Raw genomic sequence first — 24,708 nt, 5'->3', positions numbered from 1 at the left:
GTTTATATAATTTCTTTCCAGAATTAAACAGAAAATTTTTTTGGTAGAAATACTGCCTACTTACTTTACATTGCTTTTCAAATTAGATGTGCATATCATAATCAATATGATGGCAAGATAAACTACAAAATATCTAAAATATCTATTGTATCCTATTAATGGTAGACTTTTATTTTATATGAGATAAATTCTTTTTGTGTACACTATTATTTTTTAGTGGATCATAAGATTGTTTTAATAGACATATCAGAATATTTTATAAAGTACTATACTTCTTCAAAGAACTCTGAGCAACAGGGGAAGAGGAGGAACTTTTCAATCAGTTTATAAAAAGAATTACCATTGGCTTTTATTATTGTTTCATTAAATATTTTCTGAAGGTGACCTCTAAATAATAATTAAAAACTAAAATAAAATTTAGAATGATAAGAGATGAGATAACAAAATGTCCATTTAATTATGAAATAATATTTAGCAAAATGTAAATATGAAGGGACATTTTATAATTATTGAACTTTTGCAAGAATTGGCTGGTGGAAAAATAATTAGTATTACTCTGTGTTAGCAGTAGTTAAGGTGAGTAGATTATACACCTTCATAGTCACCAGAAATTTGTTAATAATCATAGTTCATTCAAGTGGCTATAAAAAATAACTTAGACTAGACAACTTACAAACAACATAAATTCATTTTTCATAGTTTTAGAGCTAAGAATTATATAATCTAGGTGTCTACAATCATTGTGATGGAGTTCTTTCCTCACAGAAAGGTCTTCTAGCTCTGTCTTATGCACTTTTGAAAATGTCTAGCTCTCCCTCTGATCACTTTTATGCATGAGCTAATTGCATTAATGAGTAATTTCCCCTTGTGATCTAAGCACTCCTAGCTAAACTCCCTCCTTATCATTTGCAGCCATGGTATTTCAGAGTATCCATTTGAGGGGACTATTGTGAGGGGTTTTCTTCCCAACCCCAAGATCCTGGAATAATGATTCATGAGACTCAACATATATTTACAAATACTTAGGCTATGCAGCTAAGCCCTTCTCTGACTAGCTTATAACTTAAAATACCCCATTTATACTAATCTACATTCTGCCACTTGACTGGTTGCCTCTTCTCAGATACCATGCATCTGTACTCCTCACATGTGACTGGATGACTCTCTTGTGCCTGGATCAATCTCAGAATCCTTTCTGCTTCCTACATGTTCCATCTTCTATTCTACACTTTGCTATAGGCCATAGGATTTCATTGACAAGTGTTGCATCCATATAATATACAAGATACTCATTATCTCTATAGGGGACTAAGTTGCACAATCAGCAGTAATATTAAAAACTGATGTCATTTTATATGAAGATGGTATAGCCCCTCAAGCAGATATTTAGTCTCCATGTATCACCAACAAAATCTCAGGAATTGGAACTAAAGGCTTATTTTAATGGCAATGCAGTTATTTTTTCCTACCTGTTATTAAACATATGACAGAAGAAACTTGAAGTCGAAGTCAATCTTAATTCAAAATTTCAGAGAATATAGTCTGTTGAGTTGGGGAAGGCATGGTGACACAAAGAGCCCATTCTATGGCATGAGCTTTATTCATGGTTTATTTATATCTCTTGTTCAATAATGAAACAGAATGCTAGGCTGCAAGCAGTGTGGATTGATACCCTTCCAAGAACCACCATAAATGTCCTATGCTGTCCATCTGAGAACCAAATTCCTGAATTTTCTTAGTCTCCTTCATCTCTAAGAAACAAGTGCTCATACACATTAGCCTGTCAGGGCATCTTAAATCCAAGCTTCAACATTCCTTGTGGGAGAGGAAAGGAAGAGTTAAGATGTGCATGTAGAGGAAGAAGCAGGACATGCTATATGCTGTCATGTAAGACATTATGAAGTAATAATGGAAATGACATCACTGTGAAGCTGGGTACGGAAGGTTAGTGCAGCTGTTCTGATGGCTCAGACAGGCCCAGCACTCAGGAGGCTAAGACAGGTAATCCTTAGGTGCATACTGTTTAGTAACATTAGTCATAATCGGAGAGCTCAGTGTTCAGCAAGAGACTGAGTAGAGTCAACACAACTCTCAAAAAGCAGTCATTATCTAAGACAGACATCTCATAGCCTTTTCTGACCTAAACACTCTCCTCTCTCTCTCTCTCTCTCTCTCTCTCTCTCTCTCTCTCTCTCTCTCTCTCTCTCTCTCTCTCTCCATGCATACCTGTGCCCAGACATACACATATGCACTCACACATATAAATGCCACACACACACACACACACACACACAATACATATCAACAGATTTCTTTATGCTTTCTTATGGTATCTTCTACTGCAGGCCATCTTAAACTATGCCAAGAGACCTAGCTGTAGTTTCTAATGATGTTTTATACATTGTTGTGTAGCCTTCTTGCTCTCCTTTGCAATTGCTTAATGAACAGTTCTATGTAAGTAAGATAAGAAAAAAGCAATGTAATGAGCAACACTTAGTAAAATGAAAAAAATAATAAAGACATTTTTAAATTTCAATCACAAAAGGAAATATAGATTAAATTGCTTCATTAAATTCTTATGTCTGTTCTATGCGTATATAACTTGCCATTTTCTCCACACTCCAATATTTCACAAACAAAACTAGACAGTGACATTTTTTGAATATTATTTTTCTAATAGCCTCATGTAATATAGAATGAAAATTATAGTGAGCCATTCTGCTATTTTAAATAGGAGTAGGTATAGGTTATTCAATACTTTTGTATGGAATCATATTAGCCACAGTGACACTATCTCAATAAGCATAATAACTAGTTTGGGAACTGATTGTCATAAAAGCCCTAGTTGGCATTCTTCACTCTTTATAATAATAATTGAAGAAATAAATTTGTCCTGCTTTGATGTGTTATGATTCCCCTCCCTGCACTTCAGGGCCACCACTCTGTAAATCTTTTAAGGTCAGATCTTGTCACATGTACTCTTCAACCTCCCACAAAGTCTATTAATAATTGCTCACATATGAACAGTCATATGTTCAACTTGTAAAGAATTGCTGTATTTTCTAAACTGCACTTTTAACGTTTTTCAGAAATTTGATTCAACTCTATGAAAGTGAAGATGACATGGAAATTTCAAAGAAGATTAAGACTCAATGGACTGCATTGGGCTTGGAAGATACACAGCTTATAAACTATTCAGTGTTGCTGGATTTCCCTGGGTCCTCTCCAGGCACCATCACTGTGAGCAGTACTGGCCAGTGCTTTTATCCTGATGGCCAACCTTGCAGGGAAGAAGCCAGAAAAGACCATAGCCAAGATTTGCTCTCCTCATATGCAGCCTACTCTGCCAAAGGAACTCTCCAGGTAATTTGACCATTTGTCTCTGTCATTTCCAGTGAAATGGAATTAGAAAACAACAGCTTTCATCTAAATTGAACTAACTGGAAAGATGCACCATACAAAAGTAGCCATTAAATATATTCTGTGTAGCAATGCCAGCAAACAAGGAAGATGGGAGGGAAGTGCCTGAATCTTTATGTGTCAAACTTTGAAAGTGAAAACATGTTAGGAGAATTTAATTCCAAGGTGTTGAAGGTGCAACTGCGTTATTCACATTTCCTCAGGCCATATATTTCAAGAGAAACTCATTTATGGTTTTAAAGAGGCGAATTTAAATATATTGATATGTAGGGAGAGAAGAGAAATGGCAAGGATTGCATATTGAGATTGTTTATGCACATAAGAAATGAAAAAGAAAATTGATGTGATTATTCACACATTTAGGATTTGACGTGCAGCGTGCCTGCATTCACCGTGGAATGTGTGAAGGGGAGCCAGGTTTGGATTATTCCTCCACCTTTCAGGTTAGCTAGACTTGTTTGTTAGGTCTTTTGGCATCCTGGGTAAGAGTAAAGCTTCTAGAGCCATGTGAATGATTTAAATCACATGCTGTAGTTGCCCACTCTGCCCCCATCTTACAAGATGCTGAGCTTCTTAGCACTGTGGAAAGTATCACTCCTGATCCTTTTGAGGACCACGATGAAAAGAAAAATAACTAATTTATGTGAATCCTGTGAAAAAAAACGTATGACTCAAATTGCACACAGCATGCAAGTTAGATATAATGGAGTAGTTCTTTTTATAGCAGTTGTTCTGTTTCAATTGAAAGTATGTTTTTATCAGATATAGTTAGTCATTTTTAAAATAATAAATTCTCTAATTGAATACTGGTGCAATTGTAAAATATTCCTATTGTTTACCTGTATATTTAAAATCTTTAAAATTAACTATAAGCAAAACAAGGAACATTTAAGCAACTCACGGCTGCTATATAAAATTACATAAAAATAGAATAACCAATGTTTCTTATAGTGCAGCATACATTTTAGGGGTTGTGGTGACTAAGTTAGTGGAGAATGCATACGTACTAGGAGTTCATCAAGCTCCTATTCTCTACTATTTCTCATTTTGACTTTTAGAAGAATTACATATACTGAGCACAAAATTGAAATTTTTTACTACTATTAGATTTAATGATGTTATATGTATGCAATATTTTAGGACGGAACTCATAGTTTGATATCATAACACATAAATTTCTATTGATTAGAGAAACACATTTTTATATGAACAAAACCACAAATGAATAGTCAGCACCCTTGCTTTGATTCAAAATCCTGAACTTAAGCCAACGTGAGAGATTACTCTGTTTTGTCTTAGAATCCAAACGCTCACAAGCACCACTTGTTCCACTGTCCTTGTGTTTATTCTATTTGGCTCAAGAACATTCAGATAATCCTGATCTTCCATCCCCATCACCACCACAAAAAAAAAAAAAAAGAAAAGAAAAGAAAAGAAAAGAAAAAAGAAAGAGGAAAAGAAAAGAAATACACTCAATTTTTCCTGGCAAATACTGATGATTTCCTGATCATGGCGATATAGAAAAGTCCTCTTCCCTTAACTTGGCCCTCTATGAAGACTTGAATAATGTTAGACAATAAATTCCGTAGACCTGAATCCAGCCATCTCTGGGTTTTGTACAAATGTATCAGTAATATGTGTTAAATATTTTGTTTCATTTAGTAAATTTAGCTTTCCCAAATATTTATGTAATTCCACCAAAGTCTGTGAAGTTAACTTGTGACAAGTTTATCACTTTAAATGTATTTAAGTTGTCAATTTTAGTAAAGACATCTTTAAAAGAGTAAGAAGCCAATTATTAAAAAAAAAACTGAAGACAAGATCAGATGGAGAAATGTACTCTTTTGAAATATTTAACTTCAACTGAAGGGATTGCTGATGTACTAAATATAGTCACTGATAAAAACAAATACAAAAACGTCCCATTTTAAGACTTGAATGTGAAAAGACATGAGTCATGTTGTGACTTAGGTGAAAACATTGATAATATTATTTTCATAATTAAAACTAATAAATTTCATGCAGTATATAAATAAATACATGAGGAAAGTATGTATCTGTGATTTGATATTTTTCAAACTCAAATGATGAGGCCAAGATGTTCAAAAGTAAAACCATTCTAGCTGACTATTGGACACACATACAGAACATGTGCATATACATGTCACATTTATGTTTTAAGGGGTTCCTCTTACAATGAAAATCACAGAGTAGGGAGTGGGGAAATGGTGGATTTCATATATCTCTGACCATTCCTCAATTTCAATCAGTCTTCAGTAGCTTCTGCTGCAGATTCAGGCATAACTCCTTTCTGATTTTGAGTGCATTCTGTGTTCATAAATTTCTATGAGGCAGAACCATTAACAAGTTTTTAAATTATTCTCTTTTGGCTGCCAGCCAAGCTCCCCACAACTTTTGCTTTTGACAAGGGTATTTGCAGAGGAAGAGTTCCCCTTTACTTTGAAGAGTTGTCATCTCCGTTCATCATAGAACTATTTTGTATAAGCTTCCAATTCATGTTTTCTTGTAACCAACTAAAGGGCACTTGTGATATCTCGTATCTAGTCTGAAAACCCACTTAGTGCCAGCATGATGTATGGTGTTCTTTGAGAACTCTTTGTGATTTATTGTGTACTAGAAAGGTGACATTGTTGCCCCGTGATAATGATAGGTGGGTCATTCATGGGGTCCTAAGAAGAGTTACCTTGTCAGATGCAAAATACACATTAAGTTAGATATGTAAAAAATTAGCATGTGCGTGTTTAGCATCAGTGAATAAAAAGATGTTTAGGTTTCATTAAAATAAAAATAGCAACAGTAGTATCACTATAGGAATAGAGAAGCTGGTAATGAAGTCTAGCCACATGTAATTAATTTTTCATACAGAATATATGGGTTTTTTGTCTAATTCCTGTGAAATCAGTCTTGTGTCTTATTTGAAACTAGACCTACCCAGATCCACCAAAAAGAGCACAATTAATATTTAATACATTTTGGTTCTGACATGTTCTGCTTTTGAGGCAGGGGATTTGTTCATAGACTCATAAATCTTAGGTATGGGTTTTGATTCCCTTCTGTAAATTTTTAATTTTTGCCCAGGAGGCAATCTACATAGTATAATTTTTATGGAAAAATGTTTTCAACAACACATTGGCTGTGATTAAGATATATTGTTATTGACATATTTATTACCACTGCTCTGCAGACAGCAGAACGCAAGAGTCTATCCTATCAGCTGCACAAATGAGGAATCATGGAGTCTCCTAAACCTTATTGACCTAGTTAATGGCAGAGGGAAAAATCAGTTACCTAAATGAATGTTGTGCAGTAGAAGTCCTAAAAACATGTAAACTGCCTGGTGCATGGAAAATATTCAATCAACATTGACTACTATGTTACTTAGCAAAAAGTAGGCACATTTAAATGAGGAATTAAGAAAACATCAAAACTTATTTCTAGATTTTGAAAATTCTGATTTATTATCTTAATCATGTTGTGTGAGCATAATCTTCCAACCTTCTGTTTAGCATTACAAATATTAATAATTATTAAAGAAATGCCTTTGAAAAATGAATAAAGAATATAATATACATTAACTTGAAGGCTCAAAAAATCCCCCATAAGAAATTTTGATCTAAAACTATCTTGATCAAGTTCATTTTAGATCAAGATAAAGAAGTTAAGCTATTAGAGTTGAGATAGGATAGATATTGAATCTCATTTGGAAATCTAGACCCAACAAGACAGGAAAAACTCTTACTTCAAAGGAGACAAATGCAGATGGCCAAGTCACTATGAATGTAACATATATAGTACTCAGTATTCTCATGATTGTCACATGGTTCTCCCTGCTGTATGTAGTTTGTTTTACACATGTGTAATAAAATAAAAGTATATATTTTTAAAAAGGTATTTTATTTTGCAATGCAGAAAGGTTATCATGACATATATTTTGTGCCAAATGTGTGGTCACTTATACACACTCACACACACAGACACATGCATGTACACATACATGCACTTGCACACATCATCATCATTATTATTTTCAAAATTATAAAATAAACTAAAATATTACATTTTATTTTTTTTATTTTTTTTTTTTTTTATTAATTTATTCTTGTTACATCTCAATGTTTATCCCATCCCTTGTATCCTCCCATTCCTCCCCCCCCCCATTTTCCCATTATTCCCCTCCCCTATGACTGTTCCTGAGGGGGATTACGTCCCCCTATATATTCTCATAGGGTATCAAGTCTCTTCTTGGCTACTTGCTGTCCTTCCATGGGAGAACAGCAAAATAAAAGGATCCAGAGGGTCCTAGAAATCTACAAGTAGAACAATATGATAGGCAGATTTGGGCCCAGGGGTCCCGCTCAAACTAAGGCACCAGCCAAGGACAATACAGGAGGTAAACTTTAAACCCCTTCCCAGATCTAGCCAATGGTCAGAATATTCTCCACAGTTGAGTGGAGAGTGTGATACGACTTTCTCACATACTCTGGTGCCTCACATTTGACCATGTCCCCTGGAGGGGGAGACCTGGTGGCACTCAGAGGAAGGACAGCAAATATTACATTTTAAAAATAGTGCTTCTTCAGTAAATCAAAAATATTTTATAAGCTATTTTGTTTTATTTTTTGTAAGTTATTTTTGATAATTTCATTATATCATCAAATTTCATTATATCATTTTAACCCTCCTTCCTCTCCTTACTTAGTCCAATGAACCCCCAACTCCCTCTCAAGTTCATGATATTTATTCCTATAATTATTATTGCTTTCACACACACACACACACACACACACATGCACACATACACACACAGTCTACTGAATCCATTCAGTGTTGCTCATGTGTACATGAGCTCAATACTTGGGGTTAGATAATCTCTCAATGCGTGGAGAAAATGGATTCTTCCACTCAGCCAAAGATGGTTGCCTCAATTTCTTCATTTAAAAGTAGAGTCTTGAAGAAATGTCCCCACGGCATTAGCAGGTTGATGGGTGCAATCGTATCAAGCTGTTTAGGTGTCCTGTGTGCAGCATCTCTGTCACAGCTGGAAGACACTATCTAGCAGCATGAGTCATGATCCTCTGGGTCTCACACGCTTCCTGCTCCGCTGATGTGCTGTCTGCTGCACTTCTAATTAACGTTTGTCTTCCCCTTGCCTACATCTTAAGAGAATGAGCTACTCTCACCTAAAGTCTCAATAGGATGTCCTCTCCTCTGACCCACTTTCCTGGTACCTTCCTTGATTCTTTTTTTTTTTAATTTTTTATTAATTTATTCTTGTTACATCTCCATGGTTATCCCATCCCTTGTATCCTCCCATTCTTCCCTCCCTCCCATTTTCCCTTTATTCCCCTCCCTATGACGTGCCTGGTACTGGTGATGTGTCTCAGTTGCTAACGTGCTTCCCTAACATGCTGGAAACCACAGGTTTTGTTCTTTGGCACCACAAAACAAAGTTAAATAAAATTAACATGATGTTGAACACTAAAAAGAGAGAGAGAGAGAGAGAGAGAGAGAGAGAGAGAGAGAGAGAGAGAGAGAGAGAGAGAGAGAGAGAGAGAGAGAGAGAGAGAGAGAGAGAATGAGCACTTACCTCAGAGTTCATAAGAAATGTCTTCTAGGGCTCTGCAAAGGATTAGGTTAGCTACCTTGAACACAACATGGATGTGTCAAGGCTAGTTCTTCAATATGACTGGGTTTCCATGTTGTTTCTGGAATAATGTTGGGGTCAAAGTAATGCATGGTGGTGGGAACTGTTTTATGTAACTAAGTGCCCTTGTGGGAGGATCTTCAAGGTTTTATGAGAGCAAGAACGTCTCTTTCTCTCATGTAGAGAGTGAAGCAAGAAAGAAATCACTCAACAGAGGCAGGTTTTATAGGCATTTTGATATTTTTATGTCGGCCTGAGCAACGGGAGGGACGTAAACAGTTAATGTTTAGGCTACGGAGGCCGCAGATGTGTGTGATTCCAATGGAGTACACTAGGACAAGCAGTTACTAGAAATGCTATTTTGATGGGACTGATACAGAACAAGATACATTTGCAAATTATTTTACTTTATGTGTGTGTAGGGTGGGGGTGTTATAAATGTCTGTGTGGGAGGAGTGCTCTTGTCACAGCATACCTGTGTGGAGGACACAGACTGATGTCAATTGTCTTCTAGTAATTGTCATCTTATTTTTCAATGTAGGGTCTCTCATTGAACCAAGAGCTCATGTATTCATTTACCTTTGGTGACACAGTGCTAAGGGCTTATCTTGTGTCTGTCCTCAGCTCTGAGGTTATGGAAAATGTCTCATTGTCAAGCTTTTTGGGTGTACACTGTAGACCTGAACTCAGGACCTCAGCTGTATACCTCATGCACTCTTCCCTAGACCCCAGGAAAATGTAATTTAAAGAGACCTTTCCCTCTACTGACCGGCTGTGTTTAATCAGACAGCATCATTAAGTTCTCTTCAGTTGTTAGCAAGCTTCCTTTATGAACTGGCCTCCAGGAGATGACACCTAGGAGTTTGTATTGCTCCTGAACTCCAGGGACAGAACATAGACAGATTCTTTCCTTTATCTTACCCTCGCTTTCATCATGTTTTGTTGTCAATATTGGATTGCTATGTGACAAGTGTTAAGGCTATTTTTACATAGCTATATTTGCTTTTCAGTATCTCTTAACTTGGCTATCACACAAATAACTGAGGCTTTTTTATACTATTTATACATGGCACTCAGCATCAGCACTTGAATTACACAATAATCTTATGCCTACAGAGATGGGTATTTTATAAAGTGTTCCTGACACATGGATTTCTCCGGATTTTTTTGGTTATTTTTATTGTTCCAAAGAATATCTGATTAACAACTCTAATGTTTTACACTTTAAGAAAAATAGTTTTTCAAAATAAATTGAAACACTTTTAACAAGTAGTTGGTACACAATATCATTCCTAACATGGGTTTTATGTTAATATTGTATAATACCTATTACACAAGAAGACTTGCTTTAAATATTTTAAGGCTTTTATTTAACAACTATCTTTATTTCTGTCAATTCCACTAAAAACCATGGAAACCCTGTTGTAAACAGTGTCATTCCATGATGTTTCAATCATAAGTTTAGCTAGTATCTCTTGCTGATTCCTTCTAATTAAATGTATTATCAGAAACATCACCCATTTCTATGTCTCCCAATGTTATCAACATAGTAAACTTATTTCATTTTAACATGGAATACTATGTTATTGATTTTCAGTTGTTGTTGTTGCTATTGTCTTATGATCTTTGTTCTTTGTTCAATATAGAAATGTAAGGTTTGACTGCATCTCTAGTTTGCAACATAAACTAAATACTGTGTTTCAGATGGCCTAGTGTATGAGTTTATAACATGACAGAAAAAAATGCAGTCAGAAGACAGTCATCATGACAATAAGCACACATGGAAAGGAACAGCTTGGCATTTTAACATAACATTGTATACTGATTTACACATCAACCGATTCTACCTGTTTTGCGATTATGATTTTCAGTTTTTTCAAAGTAAACAAGACTTTTAGAAAGGTCTTGATCAAAGAAATCTTCAAAAGATCATTTATGATTTCCCCCCCTTAGTGATCAGAAAACTAAGACTACTGTAATTATTTGTATTTTGGAGATACCCTCAATGCACATAGGATAAATGGATTTGTCTGTGCTGACAAAAATTGTTGTGAGGATAAAATCTCTTATATTCCCCTATCTTCAATCTACTGACATGTAATTTATATGAAGTAAGTGAAAAACTGACTTAACTTTTGATTATTATTTAAGGAATATAATATGATAATATCCAATAATAATATTTTTACAATTGACATTTTTGTAATACCATATATTCCTGATATGTGTGTATATATATACATATATAAATATATATATACATATATACATATATGAGCAAATTTCCACAATACTGATCTTTCTCCACTAAAAGCTTTGAATTTTCCTTAAACCATTTCTACATATGACAAATATGTTCATTGATATGACCAATAGAGTAATAGTCTATTTTTAGGTGTTGTTACTCATTCTCAAATAATTAACCTACAACTTACTAATTTGAAATAAAAATGTATATTTTTTTCTCTTGCAGTGAAATTGTTAATATTAACTGATCTTTTATTTAAATAGGATTTTAATATCATAACAGTTATTTATATGACAATGGCATCCATAAATTCAAAAGTTAAAGGCACTGATTTAATGTATTTTAATAGGAAGAAAATTATAGTAAAAAAATTCAGAATCCAGGTGTGATGGTACATGCCTTTAATCTCAGCACTCAGGAGGCAGAGGCAGGAGGGTTGCTGTGAGTTCAAGACCTGCCTGGTCTACAAAGCAACTCCAGGACATCCAAGGCTAACACAGAGAAAAACTTTCTAGAAAAAACTAAAATAAAAAACAAGAAATAAAAAAAATTCTCACAGAAATGTATTAACAATTAAAATTCTTAACAAACGCAATTGAAACTGTAATCTAACTTCTCTGATATTTCATAATTATTTAATTACAAGCCTCAGGAACAATGTATGTAGAATAATTGGGTACAATGTTGTGCTATGTGCCTTACAAAAAAAAATTTCCTAATAATAGAAATGGAAACTGTGCACCAACACATAACAAGCACATATATATGCACATACACACATATTCACACTAATATTAAACACACACACTACAGGCACAGATCATGGAGGTTCTTAACAGTAGACACAGATTGTTTGGAAGTAAAACTAGTGAAAGTTCATATATAATTGTGCAAATGTAAATTACAATTCATGTAGTAGGTTAGATTTTAAATGGGCCTTCATGTATTAGAAAAGTTCTGAAGATGTTGGTAAATGTGATAGCTAAAGTGATGGTTAATGCTAATTGTTAGCTTAACAGAATGTAAAAGTATCCAGGTGAAAATGAACCTTTAGTTATTTCTGGGTGAGACTATTTTCACTGCTTCATTTATAGTAAGAAGAGTTGCCCACTGGGAGTACCACCATTGCCTGGCTTGGATCATAAATTTTGTCTTATGAAACCAAAGAGTGGCATGTGTCCACTGTTTTCTGCTTCTTACCTGCATGTAATACCCATGATTTATTTAAACAGAATCCTTTGTCAAAGGCAACATCTAAGGACACTGTTTATGAACCATCACATGAAGTACCTTACTTTTAGCTAAGAAGACTGAATTTCCACTCTCCATTTCTCTGTCTACTTTCTCTCACTCCATTCATGATCCTGTCTATGGGGAGCTAAATATTTCTGAATTTGAAATTTGAAAGAATGCAGTTTGTATTACATAAATGTTAAAGCATATAACAACAATTATTTTAATAACAACCATTACAGAAAGCATAGCTGAAAGGAATAATCTTGCCTGCTAGGAATGTCTTTTAGGGGTCCAGCACTTCAGAATCTTTCAAGAAGGAATTCACTAACATGATCCAAGACTGATAACAGAGATTTCACATATTCATGAATATTTTACTGGAAAAAAGGGGGAATTTTTATAAGAGAACAATGTAGAAGTAAGGTGTGGTAGAATTGAGGCATAGTTCTTTGATACCATATTTTCAAGAAGAGAGTGCCATGTTTTGCTGGAGTGATATAATCAATTACTGTCATGATGCCTGGTCATTCAAGTAACTTTAAGAGTTGTGGATGATTAATTACATACAGAATTCTGTGCTTGATAATATTTAAATAATAATGACTTATTGAGGCTACAACCTGAGACTGTTATAATTATTATTAATCCTAAACAAAATATTTTTAAAATGACTCATGAAACATGAATATAGGAAAAGCATGATCATTTTTAACTTGTATAGAAGGGAGAAGGCAAAGATCAGAGGCATCATTGTAACTGGTCAAATCAGAAAACAAATATTAGGACAGGGTGAGAATTAAAGTTAGGTTGCCTTGGAATATTTAGTTGCTACAAACAACTGGGTAACTGACATTATTATCACTGTCTGGCTTTATTTTTCTTTGCATTTTATCCTCTTTCAGGCTGATGTCATCGATGTGAGTTATGGAGCTACAGATGACTTAAGACGGATCATAAAGTTGAAAAATACAACAAATAAAATTGCACTCATGAAACTAGGAAAATTACCACTGCTCTATAAGGTGAGTCCAAAGTTCTTATTTGGGGGTAGAATAAATCAGTTCATTTGTACAGTGTAAGATAGGTCATTTTGAAGAGAGAGAGAGAGAGAGAGAGAGAGAGAGAGAGAGAGAGAGAGAGAGAGAGAGAGAGAGAGAGAGGTGGGGGGAGACAGAGAGAAAGAGACAGAGACAGACACATAGAGACAATTTACAAAAGAGAATAAATCAAGACCTTCATGGAAAAGAAATCAATGTTCATATTACTTAAATAAGGATAAGCCTTAAACTGCGCATTAATGAAGGAGCTTAGCCATATAAAGGTCCACAGGAAATTTCTAACAAAGCAAATATGAATTCCCTCCTATGACATATCTGAAAACTCCAGTCTGTTGTCAAAACTGGCTGACTTCCATGTGCATGCCTCACGTACATCAGAATTATTTTTAATATATTTTATTAATTTATTCATATTACATCTCAATTGTTATCCCATCCCTTGGACCTTCCCATTCCTCCCTTCCATTTTCCCCTTATTCCCCTCCCCTATGACTCTGACTGGAGGGAAACACCTCCCCCTGTATATGCTCATAGGGTATCAAGTATCTTCTAGATAACCTACTATCCTTACTCTGAGTGTCTTCAGGCCTCACCATCCAGGGCACATGGTCAAATGTGGTGCATCAGAGTTCATGTGAAAGTCATACCCCACTCTCCACTGAACTGTGAAGAATGTCCTGTCCATTGGAGAGATCTGGTAGGGATTTGAAGTTTACTGCACATATTGTCCTCTGCTGGTGCCATAGTTTGAACAGGACACCAGGGCCCACATCTGTCCATCATAACATTCTTCTTGTAGGTTTCTAGGACCCTCTGGATCCTAGTATTTCCCCATTCTCCTATGCTTTTCTCACCTAGAAGCCCCATAGGATGTCCTCCCCTCTGACTTACTTTCCTGGTAAGTGAAGACTTTCATGGGACATATCCTTGAGCTAGTGACCAGATCAATGAGTATAGACCACTTGATTTTTTCTGGTTCTGGGTTAAATCACTCATTATGATTATTCATAGTTCAATCCATTTGTACACAAATTTAGGGAATTCTGGGTTTTTAATAGCTGAGTAGTATTCCATAGTGTATATGTATCACAGTCTTTTTATCCATTCTTCTACTGATGGACACTTAGGCTGTTTCCATGTTCTGGCTATTATGAATAAGGCTGTTATGAACATGGTTGAGCATATGTTTTTGTTGAGTGCTGGACCATCTTCTGGGTATATTCCAAGGAGTGGAAACCCTGGGTCTTAAGGAAGCCACATTCCCAGATTTCTGATATAGCGCCAGATAGATTTCCAAAGTGGCTGTACTAATTTGCATCCCAACTAGCAATGATGGAGTGTTCCTCTCTCTCCACATCCTTGCCAGCATGTGGTATCACTTGAGTTTTTGATTTTGGCCATTCTGATGGGTGTAAGATGGAATCTCAGAGTTGTTTTTATTTGCATTTTCTGATGACTACAGAGGTTGAGCATTTCTTTAAGTGTTTCTCAGTCATTCGATATTCCTCTGTTGAGACTTCTCTGTTTAGTTCTGAGCCCCATTTCTCAATTGGGTTATTTGGTTTGGTGGTGTTTAATTTCTTGAGTTCTTTATATATTTTGTATATTACACGTTTGTCTGATGTAGGTTGGGTGAAGATATTTTCCCAGTCTGTAGGCTGTCACATTGTTCTGTTGACAGTGTCTCCTGCCTTACAGAAGTTTCTCAGACTTATGAGTTCCCATTCATTAATTGTTGACCTTAAGGCCTGGGATGTTGGTGTTCTGTTCAGGAAGTTGTCTCCTCTGCCAATGTGTTCCAGGCTCTTCCCCACTTTTTCTTTTAACTTACTTAGTGTCTCTGGTTTTATGTTGAGGTCTTTAATCCCCTTGGACTTGAGTTTTGTGCGTTTTGACAAATATGAGACCAATTTGATTTTTTTACACATATACATCCAGTTAGACCAGCACCATTTGTTGAAGATGCTATCCTTTTTCCATTTCTTTGTCAAAAATCAAGTGACCATACATGTGTGGATTCATATCTGGGTCTTCGATTCAATTCCACTGATCAACCAGCTTATTGCTGTGCCAGTACCATGCTGTTTTAAATACTATTGCTTTATATTTCAGCTTGAGGTCTGGTATGGAGATTCCTCCAGAGGAACTTTTGTTGTACAAGATTGTTTTAGCTATTTTGGGTTTTTTGTTTTTCTATATAAAGTTGAGAATTAAACTTTCAAAGTCTTTCAAATTTTTGTAGGTATTTTTATAGGGATTGTATTGAATCTGTAAATTGTCTTTGGTAAGATGGTAATTTTTACTATGTTAATTCTTTTGATCCATGAGCAAGGAAGATCATTCCATCTTCCGATGACATCTTCAATCTTTTTCTTGAGAGTTTTGAAAATTTTTAACAAGTCCTTCACTTGATTGGTTAGAGTAACTCATAAGTATTTTATATTGCTTGTGGCTAACATGAAGGGTATAGTTTTCCTAAATTCTTCCTCTGCATGATTATCATTTGTATATAGGATGGCTACTGTCTTTTTTGAGTTAATTTTGTATCTAGCCAATTTGCTGAAGATGTTATTCAGTTGTAGGAGTTCTCTGGTGGAATTTGGGGGGTCACTTATGTACACTATCATATCATTTGCAAGTAGGGATAATTTGGCTTCCTCCTTTCCCATTTGGATCTCCTTTTATTGTCTTATTGCTCAGGCTAGAACTTCCAGTACTATATTGAAGAGATATAGAGAGAGTAGACACCCTTGCCTTGTTCCCGATTTTAGAGGAATTTCCTTAAGTATCTCAAAATTTGTTTTAATTTTGGCCATTGGCTAGCTGTATATATAGTCTTTATTATGTTGAGGTATTTGCCTTGTATCCCTGATTTCTCCAAAACTTTAACAATGAATTAGTGTTGGATCTTATCAAGTGCTCTCTCTAGATCTAAGGAGAAGATCATGTGGTTTTTAATTTTCAGTTGGTTTATTTGGTGGGTTACATTGATGGATTTATATATATTAAACCATCCCTGCATGCCTGGAATGAAACCTACCTGGCCATGGTGAATGATACCTTGGATATCTTCTTGTATTTGTTTTGCAAGTATTTTATGGAGTATTTTTGCATCAATCTTCATAAGAGAAATTGCTCTGAAATTCTCTTTCTTTCTTGGGTCTTTGTGAGGTTTAGGTATTAATGTGACTATGACCTCATAGAATAAATTTGGTAATGTCCATCCATTTCTATCTTTTGGAGTACCTTGAAGAGTATCGGTATTAGCACATCCTTGAAGGCCTGGTAGAATTCTGCACTGAAACCATCTGGCCCTGGGCTTTTTTTGGTTGGGAGACTTTCAATGATTGTTTCTATTTCTATAGAAAAGATGGAACTATTTTGCTATTTTATTTGTTCTTCCCTCAATTTTGGCAAATGGAATTGATCAAGAAAATCATCTATTTCCCTTAGATTTTCCTGTTTTATTGCATATATGTATTTGAAGTAGGATCTTATGATTCTTTGTATTTCTTTCGTGTCTGTTGTTATGTCTCCCTTTTCATTTCTCATTTTGTTGATGTGGATACTCTCTTTCTCTGTCTCTTTGATAGTTTGGCTAACAGTTTGTCTATCTTGTTGATTTTCTTAAAGAACCAGCTCTTTGTTTTGTTGATTCTTTGGACTGTTTTCTTAGTTTCTAATTTATTAATTTCAGTCCTGAGTTTGATTATTTCCTGAAGTCTACTCCACTTGGGTATTTCTGCGTAGATTTTTTTTTTTAGGGCTTCCAGTTTTGTCATTACATTGCTTATGTGGGATGTTTCAAATTTCAATTTAAAGGCACTTAGTGCTATGAATTTTTCTCTTAGCACTGATTTCAATGTATCCCACAAATTTGGGTATGTTGTTTCCTCATTTTCATTATGTTTCAGGAAGTCCTTAATTTCTTCCCTGATCCAGGTGTCATTAAGTAGAGAGTTCTTTAGTTTCCATGTATATGTAGACTTTTTTATTTCTGTTGTTGTTGAAGTGCAGCCTAAGACCATGGTGATCTGATAGGAAACAAGGTATTATTTCAATCCTCCTGTATCTGTTCAGGCTTGCTTTGTGACCTACTATGGTTCAGACTTCCATGCAATTCCCTGAATCATTAACTAGAGCTTCTAAACACAGTCCACGTTACTCACTGCCATCTTGGATCCGCTGTGTAGATCAGAATTTAACTGAATTCAACTGACTTACACTCTTCTATGATTTTGTAAAGTGTAACTTCACAGTTACAGCCTGTACTCAAGAATTAAATATAATACATAAAGTTTATTTTTATTTGAGTTGAAGTTCATGAACACTTATCTAATAGATACATTTACATAATTAAAGAAGTTCAAACTAAATAGATAAGGATTTAACACTATATATATTTATGGTTTCTGGCTATTGCTTAAATTTTGATTTCTGTTTAGAAAAATGGTCATTATGGTTATGTCACAAAATGCCCCCTGTTCTAAACATAAATAGGATTTTTTTCCTTACCCATACTTAAAGCATTTTGCTAATTCCCAAGCCCAGGATTTCCATTAAATTGCTGGATGATCTAGTAAGAAAAAATGAAGAAATGGTGGTAGATACCTTTACTCCCAGAACTCAGGAGGCAAAGGCACAGACAAGTGGATCTCTGTGTTAGCCTGGTCTGCATGGCTCACTGTTTCAAACAAACAAATGGGAAAAGAAAAGAGAGAACATAAAGAAAGAATGAAGGATGAGGATTTTCCTTCCTAATTTGTCATTGTCTTTAAGGATATATTTATACTTAAATCAGTGTCAGATCATGCATAGCTGTCTAGAGATATGAAAGTTTTGAATATTTAAAACACGCAATAATGGGAGAAAATGAAAAAAAACACAGTCATGGTAAAAAAAAAAAAAGTCAAAGTATTAACATATATACATGTGTGTGTGTGTTTTCCTATATTGAAAATGATCCTACACTTGTAAAGGCGAACCCAGTGTACATATATGAATGTAAGTATGAGTCAAACTAATTCTGGTTGATATGTGTGAGTCATTTCGTGCTACCATTATACAAGTAGCTAGATCTTTCCGGAAAAAAATAGCCTTGTACATGGAGTCCAAAGCTCATTAAAAGCATTGACGACATTTCTCTCCCATCAGTATTCTTAGCACCTTTTAGCACCATGAAAGCCAGCAGCAAACAGGAGGCTGGTAGACACACTGCAGCTTGAGTTTTCTATTTTAGGAAAAAAAGGTATGTAGTGCTTTCGGCAATAAGGATCTTGTCCAGTTCTGAAAACAAACAAGAACAATGGCAAGAGCCCATGTTGCTTTAGTTGACTCTAAGTTTCATTGTTTTTTATTATAAAATATTTTGATATATGTACCACATACAGCAATGAGCACAGAATTATGCTTCATATGAGTTGTGGCAATGGGGCTCAGAATGTATGAAAGGAAAGAAATACCTTTTTCTATTGAAACTTTCAAAATCTCTTTCCTTGTTATAGGGAACCTGGACTATTTGAGTGGCAACTTTGAATATTTTTGAGCAAAACTTATTAAATGGTACCACTGGTGAGTTTAGTGTGATTCTGCATTCGAAGGCAAACTTTCCTTTCACCAAAAAAAATCTTTGCTGCTATTTAATGAAGAAAAATAAAAGGCAAACAACATCTTGCTACTTAGAAAAAATACTTTATTCACTGAACAATTTAATGGAGCACTTCACACCCAATTCTCAGAAGTAATTATAAGAGACCAATGCCTTCATAATTTGTAATTATAAGCTTCCAGAATTCTTCCATTTGTCATAGAAAACATGGTCAACAGTAAACACACACACATAAAAGAAACTGTAAGCTTGGATTATTTAATGCTTATAACTCCCTTCCAACCCATCTATACTAGATATAAAAGAAAGAAGTTAATGAAAAGAGAAGTAGACCTTTTTAGACTTAGTTTCTTGCAGGGATTCCACTGGTATAGTCCGCAGGACTCCAGCAGATCTGTTAAACAGGAACCTTTAAGCATTTTCTGGAATGGTTCTTTCTAGAACCATCTTAAAGGAGAGCAATGAGCAGTCAAACAATATGAAATAATGCCAAGAGTAAAAGAGCTTGGCCCCTAGTTTGGGGCTCATATATATGATAAAAATCCATACTAGGATGTTTATAATTTGGCAAAGACCATGCCCCCTGAAAGAGGCAGGTCCTCTTCTAGTAGACAAACATCGCCTATTCTGTCATGTCTTTTCCAGTGGAAAACATAGCACTTACTCACACAAGTCTGTTTCACATCCCACACTTTGAATCAAAACAGAAACATATTTCCAACAGAAACAAAGAACACAACATTGTAATTCATTTTAAGTTTAAATAAGTTATATATATATATATTTTTTATAGTTATTAATGATCCGTGGATATCAGCTCCTATTATTTTGATATTCATATAGTGGTAGTGTTTTTGTGTGTGAGTTTCCTTTCTTTTATTTTTGTGGATGTGAGGTTATTTATTTTCTTTGTTTCAATGTGTTATGTTACCCTTCTAGGGTTGAAGCTTTTCTTCTAGTATCTTCTGGAAAGTCTGACTTGTGATTAGGTAGTGTTTGAACTTGGATTCATCATGGAATATCTTGTTTTCTCTTTCTAAGGTGATTGGTGTATTAGTCTGGGTTGGCATCTGTGTTCTCATAGAGTCTGCATTATACCTTCCATGGCTCTTTTGGCTTTCATAGTCTCTGTTGAGAAGTCAGATATAATTCTGATAGGTTTGCCTTTATATGTGACTTGGTGTTTTTCTCTTGCAGCTTTTAATATTCTTTCTTTCTTCTGTACATTTAGTGTTTTGATTATTATGTGATGAGAAGACTTTCTTATTTGGAGTTCTATTGGCCTCTTATATATATAAGGCCTTGTACTCAAACCCTGTATCAAAAAAAACAGATATATGGTGTCTCTACTGGACATATATATATGCCATGACTCACTTCAAGAACATGGAACAGAACACACTATATTATCATTATTATTGTTGTTGTTATTACTTATTTTACTTAGCATTTATCATTATCTGCCTGACATATGCGTGTTTATCTATTTATTTAGTTATCACGCAAGTAATTTTTAATAAGCGGTAAGTGCAAAGAGAAAATTCTATTGCACTTGGATCTTCAGATTCCAGCTGTTTGGTGTTACTGTGAAAACAATTTTTGAATTGTTTAGCTAAATATTTACAGGGAAGAACTAAAATCAATTACTGAAATTAAAAAAAAGGAAAACTTTCAGAACTTCAGCTTCACTAAAGTAAAACCAGCATGTTTGTCTAAATACGCAATGATGCAATCACTAAACCCAATGTTCTCACTGCACTCAAAAATAACAATATATTTTTCAGAATATTTGCCTCTTCTACCAACTTAAGCTATGCTTCTAAATTATTTAAACCAATATGCTATATCTACAAATATGTTTCTGACTAAAATACAGCTTCAATTATATCTCATGAAAAGATGTTGAACTGTGTCATTCTATCACTTAGAATTCAGCCTTCAAGAAAATGAATTTAAAGAGCCAGTAAGATGTGCCTATGAGTGTGGAAACCTACCACGAAGAATAATCACATGAGTTTGATTTTCAGAACTCATATACTAGAAGAAGTGTATAAGCTCTGTATTCCACATGTATACCATTTCATGTACGTGCCACAAAAATACATACAGAAACAAATGCACAGTAAATAATGTAAATATTTATTACACTTTAATGTGATAAATAATATAGAGTATTTATTAACAATTGAAGTTAGTGATCTTAGAACAAATTATATGCATATATATATATTTGAACATATAAATAACTCACACAACATTCGTAATAATACTTAACTGTTTATTTTGTCTTGAAAGTAAATGCATATGTGTCTACAAATTTTCATATTTTGTCTTAAATTAACTGCATAATTTAGAAGGTCTGTCTATGTTTAGGCCATCTAATAGCGCAGGTATTAGCTTACTTATACCTTTATGTAATTTTTGTTAGACATTGAACCATTTAAAAACTATCAAATAATAACAATTGCCCTCAGTATTAGGATTAATTTTGTTTTGATACCTCTTATTCTAATATGCTTAGCACAATATTCTCTTTGTATTCATGTTTTTTATCATGAAAAGGTTGAGGATTTTATTTCTCTCAATTAGATGTTGCTATATACATTTATAAAAACAGGAACACACAATATAAAAAGAATAAAGAAGCCAGATGAAATAGGAGGAATAATAAAAAGAAATGGAGGAAAATGATAAGGCAAAGGAAGGAAAAAAATGAGAGAGGGAATGAATTACTAAGGGAGGAAGGATAGAAGAGAAAAAGGAAGGGAAAAACACACTTTCATAATTTAATACCTAAAACCAATACTATTTCATAAATGTTGTTGTAGGTAGATCTAAAATATTTTTAAAAATAGCCTAAATGTTTGTAATCATTAACATAGAAAACACACTATAAAAATAACCTGTTTTTCCCTACATTTTAGACTTTCTTATATTTATCTCTGGTTGGCAGAGTTTTAGCATATTTCAAGGCTTACTGGTATCACACACCATCTCTATTTACTCTCTGCTCAATAGAACATTTGTTTAAAAGAGTAAAAAAGAACATTACAGGATGCATAGTTCCAGCAGGAAATGCCTACAGCTAATAAGCACTTAAAATAAATTATCGGGATACAAAATTTACTCACAAAGGCCAGTCACCTCCTATATGCAAAGAAAAATGATATGAGAAAGAAATCAAAGAAACAACGCATTTCACAATAGCCTCAAATAATATAAAATCTTTTGGGGTATCTTTTACTAGCAAGTCAAAGAACTGTATGATAAAACTCAAGTTATTGACAAAAGAAGTTGAAGAAGATATCAAAAGATGGGAGAATTTATCATGTTCATATATTAGTAGGATTAACATTATGAAAATGGCCATTCTATCAAAAATGGTATAGAAATTCAAAGCAATTCCAATCAGAATTCCAACACAATTTGTATATGTTGAAAGGACAATTTTGTACTTCATGTGATCAAACACACCCACCCACATACACACACACACACACACACACACACACACACACACACACACACACACACAACATACCTGATAAAAGAGAGTGTAGGGAGTAGCCATAACATCATTGTCAGGGAGATTTTCTTGACAAAACACCAAAAGCTAAGGTAATAAGATCTATGATAAATTGGACCTGGGCTGGATGTAGTGATGCAAAACATGTAATCCCATCACATGGGGAAGCAGAGGAAAGTGGATCTCTGTGAGTTTGAAGCCAGCCTAGTCTACAAAGAGAGTCCAGGCAGCCAAGGCTACATAGAGAAACTATGTCTCAAAAATCAGTAAATAAATAAACAAACAAATAAAAACTAAAAAAATACATGTGACCTCATGAAACACAGAAGTTCTGCATATCAAAGGACACTGTCATTTAGACAAAGGAGACTATAGGATGGGAAGAATTTTTTGCAACTACACATATGATAAACAGCTAATTTTGAAAATATTTAAAGCACTCAAAGAACTAGAGGTCAAGAAAACATATTATCTAATTTTTAAAATAGGACAGATATAAACATTGGATACAAAACAAAGTAAAATGATTGAGAAAAAAAAATGTTCAACATCCTCAATGATAGGGTAATGTATATTAAACTACATTGAGCTTTCATTTTATTTATTCATTTTTTATGGTTGCATATGTCTTTATTTTTTATTTTTGATCTTTTTTTCCTATCTTTTTATTAATTTATTCTTGTTACATCTCAATGGTTATCCCATCCCTTGTATCCTCCCATTCTCCCCTCCCTCCCATTTTCCCCTTACTCCCCTCCCTTATGACTGTGCCTGAGGGGGACTTTCTCCCCCTTTATATGCTCATAGGGTATTAAGTCTCTTCTTGGTAGCATGCTATCCTTTCTCTGAGTGCCACCAAGTCTCCCCATCCAGGGAATGTGGTCAAATATGAGGCACCAGAGTATGTGTGAAGTGACAGCCTACAGACTGGGAAAAGATCTTCACCAACCCTACATCTGACAAAGGTCTAATATCCAAAATATATAAAGAACTCAAGAAATTGAACGCCACCAAGCATACAGCTAAAGGATGCTTCATCCTACCACAGAGACACTTGCTCTACCATATTCATTGATGCTCTATTCTAAGTATCCAAAAATTGTGAACAACCTATATGTTGTTACATTTACACAACAGACTATTTCAGCCATCAAAAAACATGACATAATATCTCTATGCATATGTCACTAATGTGCACCTTGGTACTCATGTGGGCCCCCTGGTAAGAGGAGATTGTTCAACATACATAACATTGCATGTGGCAGGATGGTAACCATATCTCAGAGCACTGAAATCAGCATCTGAAAACACAGTGCACAAGGCCCTCCAAAACTACAACCCATAAAACCACGAAGGGTGTGTGTGTGTGTGTGTGTGTGTGTGTGTGTGTGTGTGTGTGTATGAAAGGAACAAATAGATCTTATTAGAAAAGGAAAATAAAATATAGTTGTGCATGATAGAGGAAGAACTTAAATGGGAGGATCAAGGGAGTTTGGGAAAGGAATATGGAGACAGACATCTGAAACTAAGGGGCATTTGATAGGTTAAAAAAAAAGCCTAAAAGTGTAGAAACCTAAAATATACATAAAAATGAAGCTGTTATCAATGAAATCACCAAATAATGGGAGAGACAGAGACCCAAGTACCATGTCTTGTCACCAAACGAAGCTTCCATTAATGGGATTGGGTTATATCTAATGGAGCTGTGTGGCCTCACAGTTTTCCCTAAAAAAACTAGGCTGTTACCAAGTCTTGAGGGTGCTCTCTGTAACTGACCCAGTTGCTGAAGTCAACACCCATACAATCACCAAACATGGAGATGTCTAGTTGGTGCCTGCCAAGTCTTCACTCTATGTTCCAGCATTTTGGTACAGGAAGATACTCTGTATGCTATCAAAAGTGAAACATAAACACCAAATCAGAATGAAACCCTTTATTTACACCTGC

At 34.7% G+C, this 24,708-nt stretch overlaps 1 protein-coding gene across 1 annotated transcript in view; it reads left to right on the top strand.

Moving 5' to 3' along the window:
- The first annotated feature begins 2,440 nt into the window (after nt 1–2,440).
- Nucleotides 2,441–24,708, top strand: part of LOC127199602 (inactive N-acetylated-alpha-linked acidic dipeptidase-like protein 2) — a 356,127-nt gene continuing 333,859 nt past the window's right edge. The window contains exons 1-3 of the mRNA XM_051157743.1: nt 2,441–2,454; nt 3,090–3,363; nt 13,472–13,591. Of these exons, the coding sequence (XP_051013700.1) occupies nt 2,441–2,454; nt 3,090–3,363; nt 13,472–13,591 (408 nt within the window). The remainder of the gene's footprint in view (nt 2,455–3,089; nt 3,364–13,471; nt 13,592–24,708) is intronic.

Source organism: Acomys russatus, chromosome 15 (assembly GCF_903995435.1).
Source record: "Acomys russatus chromosome 15, mAcoRus1.1, whole genome shotgun sequence".
NCBI lineage: Eukaryota > Metazoa > Chordata > Mammalia > Rodentia > Muridae > Acomys > Acomys russatus.
This window is presented reverse-complemented; position numbering and strand designations above follow the sequence as displayed.